A 19,579-nucleotide genomic window follows, 5' to 3' on the forward strand; every position below is an offset into this window, starting at 1 on the left:
CACTTCTGAGGTATGATGCAAAGCTTACTGTGTATAACGTATGAAGTAGCGAGGACGATTTAGCGAGCGCGATAAAATTTGTCAGCCGTCGCTGGTCGAGGCCAAGTGATATCGAGTGGGATATCGAGATTTATCGTGCTGCGCGATTTTCCTGAGTTCCGTCCTCGCGGCATCGCCGATAGCGATTCCGATTGAATTCGGGAAGTGAGAAGAAGAGAGAGAAAGAGGAGCGAATGATACGAGAGAAAGAGAGAGAGAGAGAGAGTGAGAAAGCTGGTCGATACGATCGATACCTGAGAATGCGCGCGATCCCGCCCCATTCGGCGGTGTTCTCCTCCATCTCGTCCGGCTGAGCGAATCGATTTACGATCGGAGCATTCACCGAAATATTCCGCGATTTGTCGACGGAAGGCTCTCCGTAATCCGTAATAGAGAGCCGTTCCTTCGCCACGAACGAAATAAAATCTTGGCCGGCGCAATAACCGGAAAAAAATCCTCGTCATTTGGCTAGGGGGGAGTAAAAGAACGAAGCGAATGCTCGGGCATTTAAATTTTCCTACCGGGTCGGCACTATCGATTTTCAGCTCGATTCGTTTTCAATCACTCGTCGATTAATGTGGATGTTTATCTCCTAAAACTTAGGTTTTATTTTGGCACTCGAAAATTCCACGGCTTGATTGCATTTAATTCATTTAAAAAATCTTTTTTAAAATATGTATAGAAATGCGTTTAAATTATTTAAAAAGGAATCGAGTCCTTTTTTTTTTAAATATTTTGAACGCATTCACAAAATAAAATATGAGAAAAACAAAAGTAGCACAGGGGTGATGCACGAAGATTTAAGATTCCGAGAGTTCGAGATTCAATTCGCACTGAAAACGGCTATCCGATAAATCTCGATATCGCACTCGATATTATCACGGCCTGTGGTCTCTGCTTCGGCCCAGCGACTGCTGGCAAATTTTATTACGTCGTAAACTTGTGCATTTATATTTTCGTAAAAAGAACTGCAAGTTTCGCGGTATCGTGCGGACAACGATAAAAGATCGTGACTGATAATCGTTCGACGCTAATAGTTTCACTAGTTGGATATTGCCTTTGTTGTAAGATAAGAAATATAATATATGTTTTTAATACAAAATATATTTATGTAAAATGCTTTTAAAAACAATTTATAAATTTAAATGGTATAATTGATACATTAGGTTATAATATATATGTATATATAATTTATTTTATTTATTAACATTGTAGACAAAACGATTTATGAAAAACGTTATTTTATTCGTGAAACTTATATATTATCCAATAAATGAAAAATAAAGAAGAAGAAGAAGAAGAATAAGGAATTTTACTATCTTTATGATTTTTAATGGTGCTATTATACAAAATATTTTATTGGGTTTCCTGAAAGAAGTTTTTCGTAATAGCAAAGTTGAAAGTATCGCGGTTTTCAAAAGCTACTGAAATTCAGGTAATTTATCACTCGTCATTTTCATCTGACATTTCTCTTTGCGTTTTTCTCTCTCGTTTTGCGACGCGAAAGACGGTGCATCGTTGCATCGTTGCGTTTGAGACCGCAAAAGTTAAGAAATTCCGACGTATGCGAAGGGGAAAAAAGCCAACGACGAAAACATTGGAAGATGGACGTTTCGAGGGAATAAGGGAAACTCGATTCCTTCAAGTTTCCGCGACATAGACGCGACGGGGAATCTCAAGTAACTTAGAGAAACAACATTGCATTCTCGTTCGAAGGAAAGATCTTGACGCAGTCAGTTCGTCGATTCTCTATTATACGCATCCTTTGTCCGTTACATATATACGATCCACCTGGTGATCGTCGACGAAATGTATCAAAATGGTTCTTTCGTTCTCTCACTAGAGTACTCATGAATATAAATTTTGCGCGAGATAGCGTCTTCTCTCTTTCTTCTTTTCCCGATGTCGATCACGACGTCGCGTCGTCGTGTTGAAATAATTTGTCGAGTCGCAACACGAGTGCGAAAACAAGACGCATGTTGAGAAAACATATCTATAGATGATTAAGTTGAAAGTGTCACAGCGTTTATGCATTCGCAGAAAGATATAAAATACAAATTGAGGAAGAGAAAGAAAAGTTTTACGACGGTGCTACGAAAGGTTTATTCTAATTTAAGTCTTATGAATATAAGATAAGAAAACAGAAGCAGAAAGCAAGATTTACGTTAATGTTTCTCTTGGCATTTTCTCAACATAGCCAGATTAGGGTCGTTAAGCGTTTCCAAGTTACTTTCTTATTTTAACAGGGATATTACTGTTCGCCTTCGTCGTAAGAGCGCAATTTGTGTGTCCTTTGAATGTAATTTTCATGTTCCTATATCGATTCTTTATCGCCACATTCGTCACCTTAATCCATTTCGGAGATGAAAGGCCTGTATAAATTACGAAACGTGTCACGAATATTCGATCTTCGGCGATCCAAGTCTTCTTTTCTCGATCATCCCTTTCTTATCTCTCATCCCGCCCCGTCTCTTGATCGTTCCGTCACGATCTACTATATATCTTTCACGGGTAGCCATAAAAATTGTATTAAAACGCGCGCGAACCGCTATCGATGGAAACAGCGGGAGGCGAGGGGGAATTACGCTGGATCGCCGTGTCATATCGAAAATATAGAAACATCGCGGTTTGTTTTATGGTTTGCGCCTTCCGTGAAAATATTGCAAGTTTTACGAACGTCTTTGCCAATAGGGGAGAAAATGTGATCCGTGACTACGTTCTCCTCGATCGTCGTAGTCGTGTTATTTAACTCTTTCTCTTACCTATGTCTCCCCATGTCTCCAGTCACGATATTGATCGTTGACGTTTGACAGGTCTCCAAGCAAAAGCGAAATGGGAGACGCGATCTATCATGCACGTGCAACTAAGTATACTTTAAGGCTGCCTTACTTTTGTAAATCTATTCTATTGATTCAAATATGACATAATGTAATCGGTAGCATGTAGGACATCTGTCACAATACTCGGAAATATGGTCTCATATGTCACTTTTTTAAATTGAATATAAATATCTTTTGATTGATTGAAATATCTTTTTAATTGTTTCGCTAATGTTTCGATTCGGTTTTTCTACAACAATTATTTTTCCTATCAACGTGATTTTCTGCATCAATCATTAAGAATGATCTTGCTTTTAGAAAAAACAAAACGAAATGGAACTAATTTGTTTAAGAAAAATCATATATGTATAATAATCTGTTATAATAAATGAATAAATATTAAATGAAAAGTAACTTTTTAAAAAATTTATTCAACCGTCGAAAAGACAAGAGAAAGAATCTTATAGTTTTTAACAAGTATTTTATTTGAGACTGTCGTTGTCTTCTGTGATCTCGACACGCTCAATAACGTTAACAATCGAATCAAGGTAGGTTGCTGTACTATAATACATCAATTTCGTGCGCTCTTCAATCATAAATTTTATTAAAGAAACGGCGAAAAATCTCGTAAAGACACAAGGCAAAGTTTTTTCTTATATATAAATCATACCGTTTACAATTATACGGTTACGATTATGCATTTTTAAATTTAATAATTTTGTTATTACCGGTTAATAGTTGGTTTTTACAATAGTAAAAGCTGATTTTTCTCACTAGCTGATGAAAAACAAATTTATTCTACAAAGCATTGACAGTTTGATTCGGATGAAAAAAACTCATGTGCGACAAAACGATACTCGATAAAAGAATTTGACAGGCATTATCGAACAGGAGATTACAGATTACATCCGACGTTTGTGAGTAAAAGTCACGGAGTGTCTTGTCAGCATTTCGGAGAGCGGATTTTACCGAGTAATTACTGGAGGAAAATACGATAGTTCGAAGGCGGACTACCCGGAGCTATCTCGAAATCGTTCGTGCGGAATAAAAACCGCAATTCGAATCCGGAAAACTTTTTCCGGCACGCTCGTCGCAAAGTGCTAGAGAGCCGGCAACCGGATGGAAGGTTAGGTTGATCGAGGTGGAAAACGACGGTGGCAGAAGCGCAGTCTCGCGTTATCTCGCTGACTTTTCGGTGCATTTCCGTTTATTCGTCCGTTTTATTTGCGATTACGTGTCATCGATTGCTGGTTACGACTCGACGATCATATGAAAGTTTGCGTTTGCGTCGATTCCATCGTAGAGCATCGGTAAAGATATACCTACGGTCGCGCATTAAGCATTACTTTGGAAACTGTAAACATGATGAATATCAAACGTGATTGGAATGTAAATATTTATTAGCTTTAATATATGAAAACATCTCTAAATATTTTATTGATGTAAATTGAAAGCCCTACGCTTTTTCCCTCGTCGACTTTTTTTTTTTTTTTTTTTTTTTTTTTTTCATCAAACCGTGAAATCAATGATTGCACTTGAATCACCACTCTAGAAAAAAAAATTAATATACGTTCTTTGATATCTCACTATCAAGCGAATTCATAGAAGCATATGCAAAACAGCGAATGCAAAATTTACTTTTTGTTAATTAAAATTTTCAATAGACTTCATATATCTCTGATCAGCTTTTTCTTTCAATCTTTTTATTTTCTTCATTTTATTTACTTCAGTTAACAGAATAGCATGTAGTTTGCTTTTTTTTTTTTTTTTTTTTTCAACTTGGCAAATTATAAAATTGTTGAATGGTATAATACATATATATCTTTATATATAAAAACATATTATGATATTACAATAAATGTAATATCAGATTTTTTTTCCCATATAACGATATAGTGAAGATTGAAGGCTTCTAAAAATATATTGCGTTATCATTTTTATAATACAAAGTATCACAATACATCTGCAAATCTTATTTACATATAAACTTTTGCAACAGATAAATTTATTCTAAAAATCATTATTTTCTAGAAAAATATGATTTAGTTATTTATATTTCATACATATTAATATATATTTTGAGATCTGATCGATGTATTTGTTTGTACATTCAAGTTTATTACCTGACTAACAACAAAACTTTAGAATCCAAAAGTACTCATTTGACAGTCCATCTGCTTATTCGATAAGTGCACGAGAGTGATAAATATTAAATATTAATATTTGTAGAAAAAGTTTCTACAAATTTCTTAAATAACGCATCTCATATAACGCATATATAGTAGCTATTTTAAAATATTTAAGAAAAACATAATTATACAGTAGTGAGAAACAGAATTATAAAACGTGATTATGTATTATGTTTGAGATATTTTGTGATAATATATAAATGCTCACCTATATTAAGATACATAACTTCAATTCACGCAAAGCAATGATAACTTGGAGGCAATTCAATGCGCATTGCAGTAGCACGTATTCTGCTGTAATAAACTCAAACTCCAAACTGAAGTTTGAGCGACAATATAATTACAGCGCTTTAGATCAGCAGTAGATTCCGCGCGAACAGTTTGAGGATGAAATTAACGATGTAAAATTATACGAATAATTAAAATAATTATATGATAGCTTTCACATACAGAAGATATTGAATGTCTTTATTATTAAAACGAGAAAAGATTTTACTTTTTATATTATTAATTACATTTTTAATTTTATTCACTCTTCTTTCTTAAACTTTGTTCAATGAAAAGTCTTGTCACGTACTGTTACGGTATATCGCCGACAGTTTCCATTACGCCCGAGTCTTTAATTGTTGCATCGTGAGAGATGAGAAGGAAGAGGAAATACCAGAGGACCTGTACCTCGAGAGTTCGTTCGGGTCGAGGAGGATTTACGGAATAGAAGGCAACAGCCTTGTCTAAACGAGAAAGATAGAACAGTTTGGATAAGTGGCCACTTTCGGAAATAAACAAGCGTGTGCGAATAGATGAGAACGAACGATCAAGAAAAGCCGACTCTTTATTATTACATCATCGTTAATTGACGTTAATTAACATTCAATATGGATTGTTTTTCGGAAATAAAAAGCAGAATCATGCGAGATTGAGATATAAATAAAATGGGAGGAAAGTGTACATTAAACTCATACTCATATACATATGTATAGACATATCCGTATTTCAGCTAATTTTTTTATTCCGCGTGTTTCGCGAGAATGTTTTAATAACATTTATAAATACGATGATATAGAAGAGAGAATGAGAGAAAGAGAGAATCAAGCGCGCTTTTATTAAACAGGGATCTCACAGGGTAAATCCTATGGGACTACGCCGGTTCGTTGTAACAATATCCTACGTTGTCGGTTTGTGCGTTTCGGGGTCGCATCAATTCGCGACGAGAGCGTGCTTTAATTCCACCGCCAGTGGACTATGACGGCGCGTGCTTTATGAAATGCTTCCGTGATGAAAATATCAAGCTGCTGCAACGCGTACTCTTCATATCTGTTAATAAATAATGAGAACGCTTGGAACGCTTCTATCATCACGAAAAATATCGTTTCTCTTTTCTGGGCGATTCCACGCTTTTCAACAAATTCCAAAAATATTCGGCAATGCAATTTTTTAATCTATACAGTTAGATTGTCGCAGATAAAACGTTTGATATAAATTTCGTAAAATAATAAAATATCCTTCAATGTAGTTAAAATTTTAAGTTTAAAATTATTCTATGCAGTTATCAAGAACTTTTACGTACTTTTGCGTGGTTCGTTCATTTTTCTCGTGCATGCAGAAGCACAAGTCGAACTTATTACTTACATAAAATGTTCCAATGTCTTTAATAAGAATGTAAGCTCCTCGGTGTCTTTAATAAATTTCTCTTTTTCCTGTTCACGTTCCAAAAATATCGACTCGCAAATATCACGGTTTCTGGCATATTCGTTCATTTCGCGTCGCGAGAGAAATATCCGATCGTTTCTACATTTTCGACAGCTCTCAACGAGCCACGAGATTTCCACGGCAAAGTCGGGTGCGGAGAGAGAGGCGGAGGCGCTCACACAAAGGGGTACGTGTGCGGGTTGAAAATACCAAGAGTGTCGGGGGCGTTGCCATCACTTCGAGAATGGTGTGCCCGCATGAAAATAGCATCGGTTCCGCAACGGTGGTGGCGTTAGGAATTTTCCTAAATTTTTAACGGTAATCGTTACGTGGCCTTAGTCCGATACCCAGGTCACGCAGCCCGTCAGCCCCATGAAGGCGCGAACCGTTACTGCCATATAAGGCGCGTGTATGTGTATGTGTATGTGTATGTACATGTACGGGGATGAGAACGAGGGAGAGAGGAAAGTAGAGTTCGGCACCCGGACCATAATTCAGAGGGTACACACGTAGCATTCGCGTTGCCATCACGTGAACCAATACGCGCATAAGAGAATGCAACCCGCCACAAGAATTCAATAAGTTCGAATTGTCCGAATATTTTCCGTTTTCCGAGCGTGCGCTCTTTACGAATGTTTTGTACTTTTTAAGGTCCGTTGTACCATTACTCCATTCCTCTTTCCTTCGTCTTGACAATGACGTCTGTAGATTTTACGGCAGAAAGACGTGAGTAAAATTTTGATTTGAATATTTATTTTATTATACAATCCAATGGAAATATATTTTGCGTCTGTTGAATCAAATAAAGATAATAGAGAAAAAGCCCAATAATTTCTCGAAATAAAATAAATCGGCGCGATGCATTTGTGCAGTTTCAATTTTAAACGAGCTTTTCTCGGAACAGTACGGGGTTAGGTAATGCAGAAACGGTGTTGACATCTTTATAGATACTTTTGCTGCATTATCCGAAATCGTTCGCCACAAATCGATGAATATCGTCGATTGTAAGAAAATTCGCGAGTTATGACGTAATCAAGATTGAATGAAATTTACGAGTAATAATTTTCAACAATGTATGACGACGTGTCACTATCGATATCTCACATGCTTTTTTAGTTTACTACTTTGTTTTTGGATCCAAGTCAATTCGTTCACGTTGTATAACCAGTTTTCCGCTTATCAAATGTAGTGTGAAACATTTTATTCGTATTATAAGTACTCGTATCTATGGTAACACAAGTGTCTTTTTCATTGATCGTCAGCGGGTTACTTCGTGCTATCTTGCATCCGTCGTGTCATAAAGTCAAAGATAAATGATTCTTTGACACTTTCTCGTCGAGATATGACGAAGTAACGTCAAAGTTATATATATATATGTAACATAGGGTGAGGAAAGTTCAATACTTTCTAAAAGGTCACGATTATTTTGAACAAAAAGGACGTTTAACCTTTTTTTCGCGACATATTCTGTATAAATTATTTATATATGTTGAGATTATGTATTTATCTCCGGGATAAAAATATTGAACTTGATGATAAGGTTTTATTTGTTATATAAAAATCTATAAATTTACATGATAATAATCCCAAAAAATATAGAGTATAATGAAGCATTTTTAAAAGTTGTAGTAAAAAGTGATAGAAAGAGTATTGCGTTAAGCGTAAATGTCTGCATTATAACTGTCAAAGATCTGAATAGAATTAGCAGCGCGTGTGCGAAAAATAGCCTTAACGAGATTTTGTAGTCTTCATTAAAACGACAAGTTTTTTCAGAGATATTATGTGCGCAAGAGAAATTCCTCGCTGATGATGCGCGATACTTGATGCCGGAAAATGTGTCGCCCCGTCAAGCCGCGTCGTTCGCGTTCGCAATATTTAATCGATGCACATCGAAGTGGCATAAAAAAAGGGCAGACACGGTAAAACGGGATATCGTAACGTCAAGCGATAAAACTATCGCTCTTAAAATACGGTGCGGCCATATCGCAATATTCGTAATGCCTGAAATATGGCGGGGTATTACCTCGCTCTGGCAATAATTTTGCCAGGATAATACCGTTAGTAATGCACTAATACACGCGCGATGTTACATTACTTTTTCGCCGTAACCTCTCTATCGTGCCACGTGCTACATTGTGCATTCTATTTCGCATTCAGAAGCGACAAATCATACTTTTCGAATTTGTCCCGGATATTTGTGCTGAAAATAATCGATCGGAACAAATTTTTGTCTCTCAAGTTTTTAGTGAAACATATTTTCTCTACAATTTCAATCATTAATTATCTTGATTAATTATCTTTAAGATTATGTTTCTAAAATTAGAGTAGTTTTTTTTTTTATAATTTGTTGGTAAAAAAAAGAAACGTTCGTTATTTACTTACAGTATTTGAAATTTTATATTTACTAAAATTTACACATCAAGAGTATTGTTATTTTTCTTAATTTAATATTTATACCTATTAATAATTATATGATATAGTATATTAATAATATAAATAACAATAACACATTACGTATATTAATAATATAAATAATAATAACACATTATGGTTTTAGTTTTAATAACGCTGTAGAAAATCATTGCTTCAAAATACTGAAGAAAAGAAAATAGTTTAAAAGGTTAAAATGTTGTGCAAGACGTATCGTTCCGCAAGTTCCCGTTTTCACAAGAAAAATGACGTCCCTTGGCTAGAATTAGATCAGTCGTGGCCCACATGGCATGAACAAGCGGCGTCAAACGAGGAGAAGAAAAAGAAAAAGCGTAGCTGGCCGCTGGCTGCTGAGTTATAGTAATTGTCGTGGACGGTCACGGTCCACGTTGGCTGCTCTCGTAGCTCGCAGAGATGGACGGTTGCCTTTGAATCTATAGCGGGTACACCTATAAAGGGGTAAACGGGGAGAAAAGCACGCTCGAGCACGTCTTGCGTCGATAGCGTCGGAGAATATCCCGCAAATGGTGCATCCGGTTTACGGTGAGAAAGAGATAGATGCATTTCGCATCTCGATGCACATACACACGCACATACACACATGTAGCTACGTATGCACGAACGCACCTAATATCGTATACAAGGTGTCTAGGATCAAGCACGTCTGTTACCAAGATTCTGCGCGAATAAGCTGGAGAAAGTGGCTCTTTCATAAGGGTTCATCAGAGTTCACAGGGTTCATAAGGGTTCACGCTAGGGTAATACGTGGAGACTACGAACAAGCGTCGCTAATCGTCACTTCAGCGATTGGATTTTAATAGTAAACTAATTTATATCGACGTGCTACTTTGCTTCTATTGTAGTTTACCCGAGATATAATAACTAGTTTACTTGAGATGTAATTAACGCGTAAAAAATACGATGTAAAACATATTAAAAACTGTATTAGAATAATTAAATTTTTATATTAAATATACGTAGAGAATGACAAGTTTATATCTCTTTAAATTTGTTTACTGTATTGTGAAATTTTACGTAAATATGCATTTACAGCTTAAAACATATTACAAACTTAATAGTGTTTAAATTTCCATCACTTCTTATTACACGCTTAAATCCTAGGCAATTTTTTCATCGTTTATAGAATTTACATGCTAAGGAAAATTTAGTTTACAAGCGATACTGTATATATTATAGTTTTATATTATGCATCCAATGTTGGCGCGTAACATACGTGATGTTAAAGATGGTGTCGTCAAGACGACGACATCATAAAAAGCAAAACATTAGCACTCTGAGGAACCATTCAAACAAGGCACCTGTCGTATGTGACGAGACTCGAGGCACGAAATCCTCTTCCGCATATACAGTTTTATCATCTGTATATCCTCCAGCGTACATTCAACATGATGTCTCACGTATAGTATATATTTATGCAAAACAATACTCCATTCATTTATATATATGTTCTCGTTTATATACAATAACTTTTGTAACAATGGTATAGTTAAATAAAAGTAGAGGAATAATAATGATTTATTTATTCGAAACAGTGTCGGAGATAAGGAAATTATAGAATGTTCACAGTTTCTTGAGTCCGAAGTGCATCGGACGATAATAACTCACCGAAGGTGCGTAAAAGTGACGTGCAATCCATTCCGTTCGATTCGCGAAGAAGAATACCTCCCTAATCGAAAGACTCGAAACGGTCACGTGCGGTTATCGCGGCTGCAGACTGAAATCCCTCGACGAACGAGAGCATGGCGACGAGAGGGTCGAGAACGCGTGACACACGATGGAAGTCCATAAATCTAATCGACGTCCACGGAAGCACGAACGCGAGAGAGAGTAGAAGGGCAAAAAAGACGAAAGGGAGAGAGACGGGGAAGAAAAAGAGGGACGGTGCGCGAGCGAGATAGAACGGAAGGCGGGGTGTGGTTCGTTAAACGAGCTTAACGTGTGCCACCCCGTGGTAAGGCATTACTCTCGACTAACGGGCCGTGTTGCAAACCCTATTAGCAATATATTTTCCTCGCTCCGTCGGACCTCCTGGCCCGCCATTGTGTTGCTGGCCAAACGGTTTACACGTTGTCGTTGGAAGCGCGTCCAGCGAGATTTTCGGTCCCGTGGGCCGGAAGCGCGCGCATCGATCCCCATCTCATTCTCGAACGCTGGCCCTCGTAGACGCGGCTGATTTGTGCGCCCACCGAGTGAATTTTCCTCCATCTTCTGACCGACCTCTCGAGCCTTTTTAACATAGCGGCCTGTTGATTTGCCGGATGACGGTTAAATGCCTTTGGGATTCTACTTCCAAACGAATCGAGCGCGTAATAGTGAATTCGTTGGAGAAAGCCGGAAATATCTTTTATCATTTTTTTTCCTGCGACTAAATGTTTTTAAATTTGATATATTTTTATTTTTTGTTATACGAAATCCTTTAAAAGCTTACAGTTTACTAACTGTATAATTGATATACCGATACTTTTTCAGTTGGCGAATAGTGCTCCGGAAAATCACGGTGAACACTTGCGCACCACTCAACCGCATTTACAGTGGGCTATAAAAAGAAAGAGAAAGAAGGAAAAAGGAGGAAACACGATTCCGGGCAAGAAACCAACAAGCGCCGACTTTTCAAGTACACCGTTTCGTGTCTCCCATTTATAACCGACAAAGACAACCGGCGTATCCCCGGTGGCTCTCCGCGTACAGCGAGAAATTTCAGTAAAAGTTCCGCGAGAGCGGTTCCGAGGTCCGCATATGTTACCACCGTCTCGTTTTGCGCTGCTCTAACCCGCGAGATTCCGCAAACGTCGAATGGGATTCGCAGTTGTGCGTACCGGCGCGCCGGCTTATTTTCCACCTACGTGAGCCACCACACGAGATGATTCTCTTTTTCTCGAGAAAGACACGTAAATCCCGCAAATCATATCCGCGGGCCACGAGGAGGAAGAGCAAAGAAAAAGAGAAAGAGAGAAAACGAGATCGCCTCGGGGTTACCTTTGTACGAGGTGCTTTGTACGACTTTGGACGGGTTTTAGCGGGGTTTCGATGCCGCGAGCTTGACGACGTAACGGGCCGAATACTAAAACAGCCATGCGCACGCGGAGACGATAATAAATATGTAAAACTTGGTCGGAAGATGAATCTCGCGTGCGGCAAGATTAATGAACGGTTATGGAGAGAGAGAGAGAGAGAGAGAAAGAGAGAGAGAGAGAGAGTTATCGCGCCGAAGTGAAGAAAAATTCTCACGCAACATACCGCTACGTTTTACGTTATAAATAGCGTTCGAATTCGATAGAATCACCTTTTTAGATATCTGTTCCTCGTATCCGTCGATTATGCCGGTAATACGTGTATTAGAATAACAATATGGTAATATCTCATATACACTAACCATCATGAATATTCATGAGATTATAGTACCCATGTGACAGCGATTTATTTCGTAATTAATCGTACAAGATTAACGTGAAGTTATTACTAATGAGCATTAATATAGTTTTATATATATATATATATATATATATATTCATTAATATATTTTATATATACATATGATCCTGAAATATTGTGTATCGAGAAATATAAAGGAACATGACGCAATATTAATCATAAAATGGCAATTGATGTAAAAGATACATATGTAAACAAATAATTGTTGTATTACAACAATTAATAGTGTGTAAGAATAAATTAATACAGATAGTAATATAATTTGGAGAAATTTCCATGTCTTTATATATTATTAAGATTAAATATATAAAATTAAAGAAAAGTAATTTTTTCGTCTCAAAACTATATACTTAATTATGAAAAATTTCTCACAAGAGGTAAATAAAACATGAAGTGGAAACAAGGGTGGCTGCAAACATGGCGATAGCATTTTCGTAAATTTTCCACAGAAATGGTTGATAAAAGTAGTAAAAGCGTGATTCGTATCAAACGCGCGCGACCCTCGTTGGTGGAACATTGGACACGTCTTTAGAATTTTTTTCGCAAGCGAGTCGATTGTCAGCGTAACAATGGTCGACAATGGGAGTCGGGAAAAAATCGCATTCCGGGTATCTCTCTCGGACCGTGAATGGGCTGGGTATTAGCGCCACTAAAGCGTCGTCTTGCGCCGTTCTCGCGTAATCTCCGTCGAGATTACGACGTTCGTCTGTAGAATCCCGTGGGAACGGAGCACTTCTTTCCGCTGGAGAAGTTGCCGCTCTTCAGCATATCGATTCGAGCCGACACCGATCGTATCGCACGCTACGGATAGCAATTACTTGGACGATTATTGAATTCTTTCCATGTCGCTAAGTTAATCGTTATAAGACGATATCTTTTTACACACGTAACGAATCAAATTAGAGTTTTAATTGTTCCTATGTTCTATGACAGAATAATAGTATAAAAAAGATTTATACTTGTATATACATATTTTTTTTTTTTTTTTTTAATTAATTGAACGTGGACAATTAAATGAAATAGTTAATAATTTTTTAAAATTTATAGAATATATGTATTTATTATTCTAAATAAAATACCGCGACATATATTAAATCTATTTTCAAAAAGCAACTTTACAGTGCATATTAAAGTACTCTGTTGTTTGTTGGCAGTTGAATTCTTATGCCTGTATCGCATACATTACATTTTCCACGTATTTTACCGTATCTCGTGCCACAGCTTTGAACATAGGTCGGCAATACTGAGCTCTGTTTGCCTTCATAGAACACGTACCGAAAATATCGCCGCATACTTCGGATACAGGCGCCCGGATCGTCGACGATATGAACAAACAAGTCACGCCGGCGACACGATGGCACCGTAAACTTCGCTCGAGGCGAAACAGCGATTCTGAACGATATCTACATAAGGATTCCCACGGGGTCTCTCGCGCACGCCTCTCTCGAGGAAAGCGTAGTCGATCCCTGATGTGGCTCATACAAGCTCGCGAGCACAGGTGGCCGTGATCGGGACAGGCGCGAACGATTGCACGTGTCGCCGTTGCCGAATAAACCGAATAGGAATATTTCGCCGAACGTTGAAAGCTTTTATCGGTGTCGCTTTGCTTTATCGCGCGAAAGTCTTCTCGCGACTATGCGAACGCGATCTTTTCTGAGTTTTCCTCGCCTTCTCGTCGAGGAAGAAGAAAGCACGAACGAATGGAGCGCGCATATTGTCATCGTGACAATAGCCGAAGGCAATTTCCATCCGACATCCGAGCGACATATCGGGATGAGACTCCCGTCGGCTTGTTTGCACTTATCTCTTCTTCGGTTGTATCGTGAATACATCTGGCGATGAAAAAGAGAGTCTGCCAATGTCAGTCAAGTGAAAACAGCCGCTGTTGCTTCACCTTTTCAGCATTTCTTCTTGTCAGTCTTTATTCCGCCTATTATAACAGCCTACGGATATATATATATATATATATACGGCAAATTATTGTAGATTCTATTAAATGCAAAAATATCTTATTCGCGATTAATTAAGATTAATGTAGGTACATTAGTTTCTCCTTCACGAAACAGATAAAAGAAATTATATTTCAAACATCTAATTATTCTCTAATATTAAATTATATTTACTATATTCTATCATATGAGCTTTACAGAAGCTAAACTAATTAACTTTTGTAATTAGAGCACATAATTAGTTCTCTGGTATTAAAATGAGTTTATTAGTTTGACTTCTATTTCTCTGAAAGGCTCATTAATATACAATCTATAATAAATATATTGTATATTATTAGCGACGCGATTGTAAAATTCATAAAACAATTATCTTTTTTTTTTTACAATTTTCAGAGTATGATTCTTTGAAAAAAAAAAAAAAAAAACTCATTTAGAAAATGCACATTTCGCTCACGTATTTTCTGTCTATTTGTTTACAGTGCCACCGGCGAAGCCGATAATCTATGACGCTAAAAGACGAGACATGAGCAAACTCCTGGAAGCATACCCTGAGGGAGCCGACTTGTTCTTGGTCTGCGAGGTACACGGCGGTAAGTGTTGGCTTTAACATTAACATAACTACGCTTTTAACATTTATTTTAATGAACATGCCGAAAGAGACGCACAATCTCGTACTGTGTATGTGTATAAAAGTTTTTAATATTCAATTTCGATTATATCCTGAATTACAAATTTGGAGGATTAAAGCTCTCTGGAATTTAGATTAACGATAAAGTCTTGTACACAGTTTCACTATACTCAAGAAGCTTTTAGCGCAAAGCCCCGAAGCCACTCAAGTTATGTTACGTATAACAAAATCCAAAGGAATCTCGAAAGGAACAAATCGATCCTGCTATTGAAGTATTTTAGTTTCCTGCTATACGTGATACGAGAAAACGGTACTAATATTGGTTGATTCTATATAATTGAGGATAGCTCAATTAGAGCTTGTGCCGATCCAAAATATCTCTTTGGCGTCAGACATCTGATTGAAGAGCTTTTGAAAATCGCTTTACGCTTACAAACTATCAGCGCGTGAATCGCTCGAGAAAACGACACGAAGAAGGTGTAAACGTATGTTATGCGTGCCGAAGGAAAAATCCTATTTCGTCGAAGAGGCGCGGGACCAATACGACGGGCGCGACGCCAATTGCATTTAGGGTCCTCGACACAACGCACTCGAAAATGACGCCGCGAGCAGGAGCAGGAGAGATAGATCGCGAAACTGGTAAGAACGGAGGCAGCTTAAAAGAGAGTTTGCTCGCTTTTTCTCGTAGGCACCGAAACGACGCCGACGACGACAACGACGCTGGGCGTCGTGTCGCCTCGCCCGACGGGTGAATCCATCCTGGACCTACGCCAATTTCCATCCTCTGAAACTACTAACGTTCCAATGCACCCACCAGGAATCGTGCGCTCACTTCCGTCGTCGTCGGAAATAAATTATCGCGGTCGAAGCCCTCTCCCGCGCAATGACGCTACGCTTTTAATCTTTTCACTATCAAATACTTATTTGTTAAAGAAAAAAAAAACATGAGTCTTTATTTAGTACAATGTCTTTATTCTGAAAGTAGCTTTAAAACTACTTACTTAGATAGCCAACTGTTTTACCCTCAATAAAGATTTTAAAATGATAACTTTAGAGTGAAAGAGTACTTGAGTACCTTAAAAAATTAAAAAGAAAAATTCCAACATTTCTTATTCGAAATACATCACGTGAAAATTTCAGAGAACGACATATTTTTCCTTTCCGTCCTCTTGACAAAAGTCTGATAAGATAACGGAGTAAGAACTTTTATTTCTTTCTATATTAACGTTTTACGGAAATGGTAAATGTAGGAAGAGATGAGAAGTTTTGGTATCCAAGAAAAATCAAGAAGAAGAGGACGGAAATGACCTCGCAATTTGTCACGTTGTTGTGTAATCAACTTCTTGAAAATTCGCCAAATTCGACTCACATTTATAGAAACATCCAACTTTTAACCATACTAGGCGTCCCCTTATTTATCAACATATTTTTAAAAGCGTTTTGATTAAATATTTAATTATTATCTCGATTAATTAATATATATATATATATATATATCTTTCAAGAATTTAAAATATAACATTAATAAGTTCTTACTGTCAGACTCGAAAATCCCGTTCCACGACGATGAAAAGATATCTTTAATAAAAGTACGAAACAGTCGATGGCGGGGCGAGAATGAACTTCCTTGGAAGGCTCGAAAGCAGAGCGGGATGAAAATGAAAAGCGCGTTGGCAGAAGATTAACGTACAGTTGACTTCGGATTTCGTCGTCGCTGTGCAGAGCGCGATGAATCCGTTGGATCCGTGCCAATCTCCGCTAACATTGCCGAGCCACTATTTCCAGTTTAACACGAGCCACCAATCTCCCTCTTCTCTCGCGCGATTCCATCGCGGGATTGCGAATTGTTTCGAACTAAGTTTCATTTCCCGAGAATGTTTCGATGCTTTCCGCCAGCCAGATTGCATGTCACAGACAAAGTATCGTGCATCGATATTATTGAATTTCAACAAATGGCAGATAAATAATTAATAACTCGGCTCGATATCGATACCTATTAAAATATTCATTAAACTTGTGCAATCAAAGAATCTAGATAATATTATTTCAAATAGCTGATAATTGATTTTATGTATTCTGGTACGTGGAAAAAAAAAGCTCTGGGGAAAAAAGAAATTATCGAGAGTCAATAACATACTCCTTCCCTTTGAAATATTTATTTCTCGATTTTCAAATTTGTAGAAATTCTTTATTTTTATCTCTTTCAATTCAAGATTACAAATATTTTCCATCTTAAAATTATTATAATCAAACGTTATTAAAAAGTGTCGATATACGTGTTTTAATACTCAAAGAATCGGTCGCGATATTTTTCAAGAATTTCAAGGACCAATGATTGCGTTCGTATTTCACATTCCATGCAGCATATCAATGATTTGAAATTATTGCACGTCTTGGCTCACTCGCGTCTTGCCCTATTTATTGTTGCGCTTCTATTGTTGCGTTTTCATGCGCTTCTTATTTATTATTACGTCTCTATTGTTGAGTCTTGTTAAGGATTCCTGGAAGATTGCGCGCGGTTCATTTAGCTTTCGTTGCAAAACGTTTTTTCGAAGCAAACAAGAATTTTCTCAGAATATCGTATTCATTTTCGCGAGAAGCAAGGTGCTAGTAGAAAATATCTCATTGTCAGTATTGTTAGTTAAATTATGACTCCAAATATTAACAGTAAAAATGTTACATTGCTGCATATAAATAATCCTTTTCGTTGTTACCTTTTCTTTTTTTTTAAATTTGTACGGATATTTTTATTATTATACGAATGAAAAAATCCGAGATGCATATATATATATATATATATATACATAAATAGCTTTTGTTCATAAATATATCAAATTACTCGACACAAATTTCAACGAGACAGTATAATTTCCCAGTCGTCGCAGCGCGACGCGTTTTTGCAACAGCCGCAATTTCACCTTTCGCCGCGTTTCGGCGTCGAGCGGAAACGGGCTCCTCGGGACATGTGATTTGTCACATGAGAGCTCGCTTCGTCCGACTTGCTTCGGAAGTTTTTCATGCACGCGTACAGGTAGCTGATGACTTTGGGACGAAAAGAGCTCCGTGACGAGATACGAGATGCGACAGTAAAGAAAAGGAGAAGCAGTAAGCTGGGTTTGTTACTGCGACGAGAGAACTTTCGGCGTATTTATATTTCCGCCTTTTCTCATTCTCTCTCTCTCTCTCTCTCTCTATTTCTGGTAGGAAAACTTATTCGCTTTGCTCTTCTGATCTCTTTGGAAACAGCTGATTGCTCATATTTCTCACTCGTCGAGAAATCCAGAGCGCCACTTGTTTGCATGGCTTTTCTGCTCGTTACTTCCTCGCGAACTTAGCTGTGTTCTTGGTTTTTAGCACGTAAGTTGTTTCTTTCTTTTTTCTTCTTCTCATTTTCATCTAGGAGTTTAATTGATTTTTCTTTTTCCATCATTTTCTGTAATATGAAATATTTTTGCTAATTAGAGGATGCAGATTCAATATTTTTATATTAAAACAAATACTTTAAAATTAAGTACAAAATAATCATTTTGTGTGTAGCATATTATTACATTAATATCATATTTATTCATAGTTAAAGAAGATACATTCACATATATATCCCTGACGCATGTGCAAATATTTGCTCGGGTAAAAGCTACAGATTACACTTTTGTGAGCTTATTTTCTTTATAGCGTCAATGAGCGCGGTAATTACGCGTGGTTTTTTGCAGACAACACGAAAATCTCTTTCGTTCTACACCAGTAAAACCGTTAAAATGATCCGGATGTGCATAGTGTCAGCGCGCATACACCTGCGTCGTGAAATATAATACATACACCAATTTCATAATGCATTGTTGGCCTTCGTGAACGTATTAAAGTCTAAGAGAGAGAGAGAGAAAAAAATTGGAGAGTGACTCAAAGAGAAACGTGAATATATATTTGCAGCTTAATTCAAGGGATTTTGCGCGAGCGTCTATGCGCGAAATATACGTCGTATATGCGGGAAAATCGCGTCGGCCAATATAGAAAGAAATAAAACGCGGAACGCCATGCGGAATACCAAAATTGTCATTACGAAAATATATCGCGCTCGTGAAGTATTCCGGCTGAATAATAACCATTTCACGATGCTTCCAATGGTTATTAATTCCCTGTGTTTCGGGGAATTAACGGCTTTCCGCGATGATATCAATAAAGCGGTATTTTGTGAAAGTTCGCTTTTGAAAAGAATTTTGCCGATACTCATTGTACGATATCATGTACCGTTAATTCCGCGTTTATACGAATTATTCTACAGGCTACATACTAATTATTTTAGTTATAATATATATAAAATAGAATAATATAATAAATGTAATATAAAAATAAAAAAATATATAAAATATAACGAAATATAGTGAT

At 37.2% G+C, this 19,579-nt stretch overlaps 1 protein-coding gene across 3 annotated transcripts in view; it reads left to right on the forward strand.

The window, feature by feature from the left end:
* LOC140669347 (nephrin) overlaps positions 1-19,579 on the forward strand; it is a 233,444-nt gene that overhangs the window by 111,843 nt on the left and 102,022 nt on the right. For all 3 annotated transcript variants that reach the window (XM_072899116.1, XM_072899114.1, XM_072899115.1), the window contains exon 5: positions 15,048-15,158. In XM_072899116.1, the coding sequence (XP_072755217.1) occupies positions 15,048-15,158 (111 nt within the window). The remainder of the gene's footprint in view (positions 1-15,047; positions 15,159-19,579) is intronic.

The sequence above is a fragment of the Anoplolepis gracilipes genome, chromosome 9 (assembly GCF_047496725.1).
Source record: "Anoplolepis gracilipes chromosome 9, ASM4749672v1, whole genome shotgun sequence".
NCBI classification, from domain to species: Eukaryota; Metazoa; Arthropoda; class Insecta; order Hymenoptera; family Formicidae; genus Anoplolepis; species Anoplolepis gracilipes.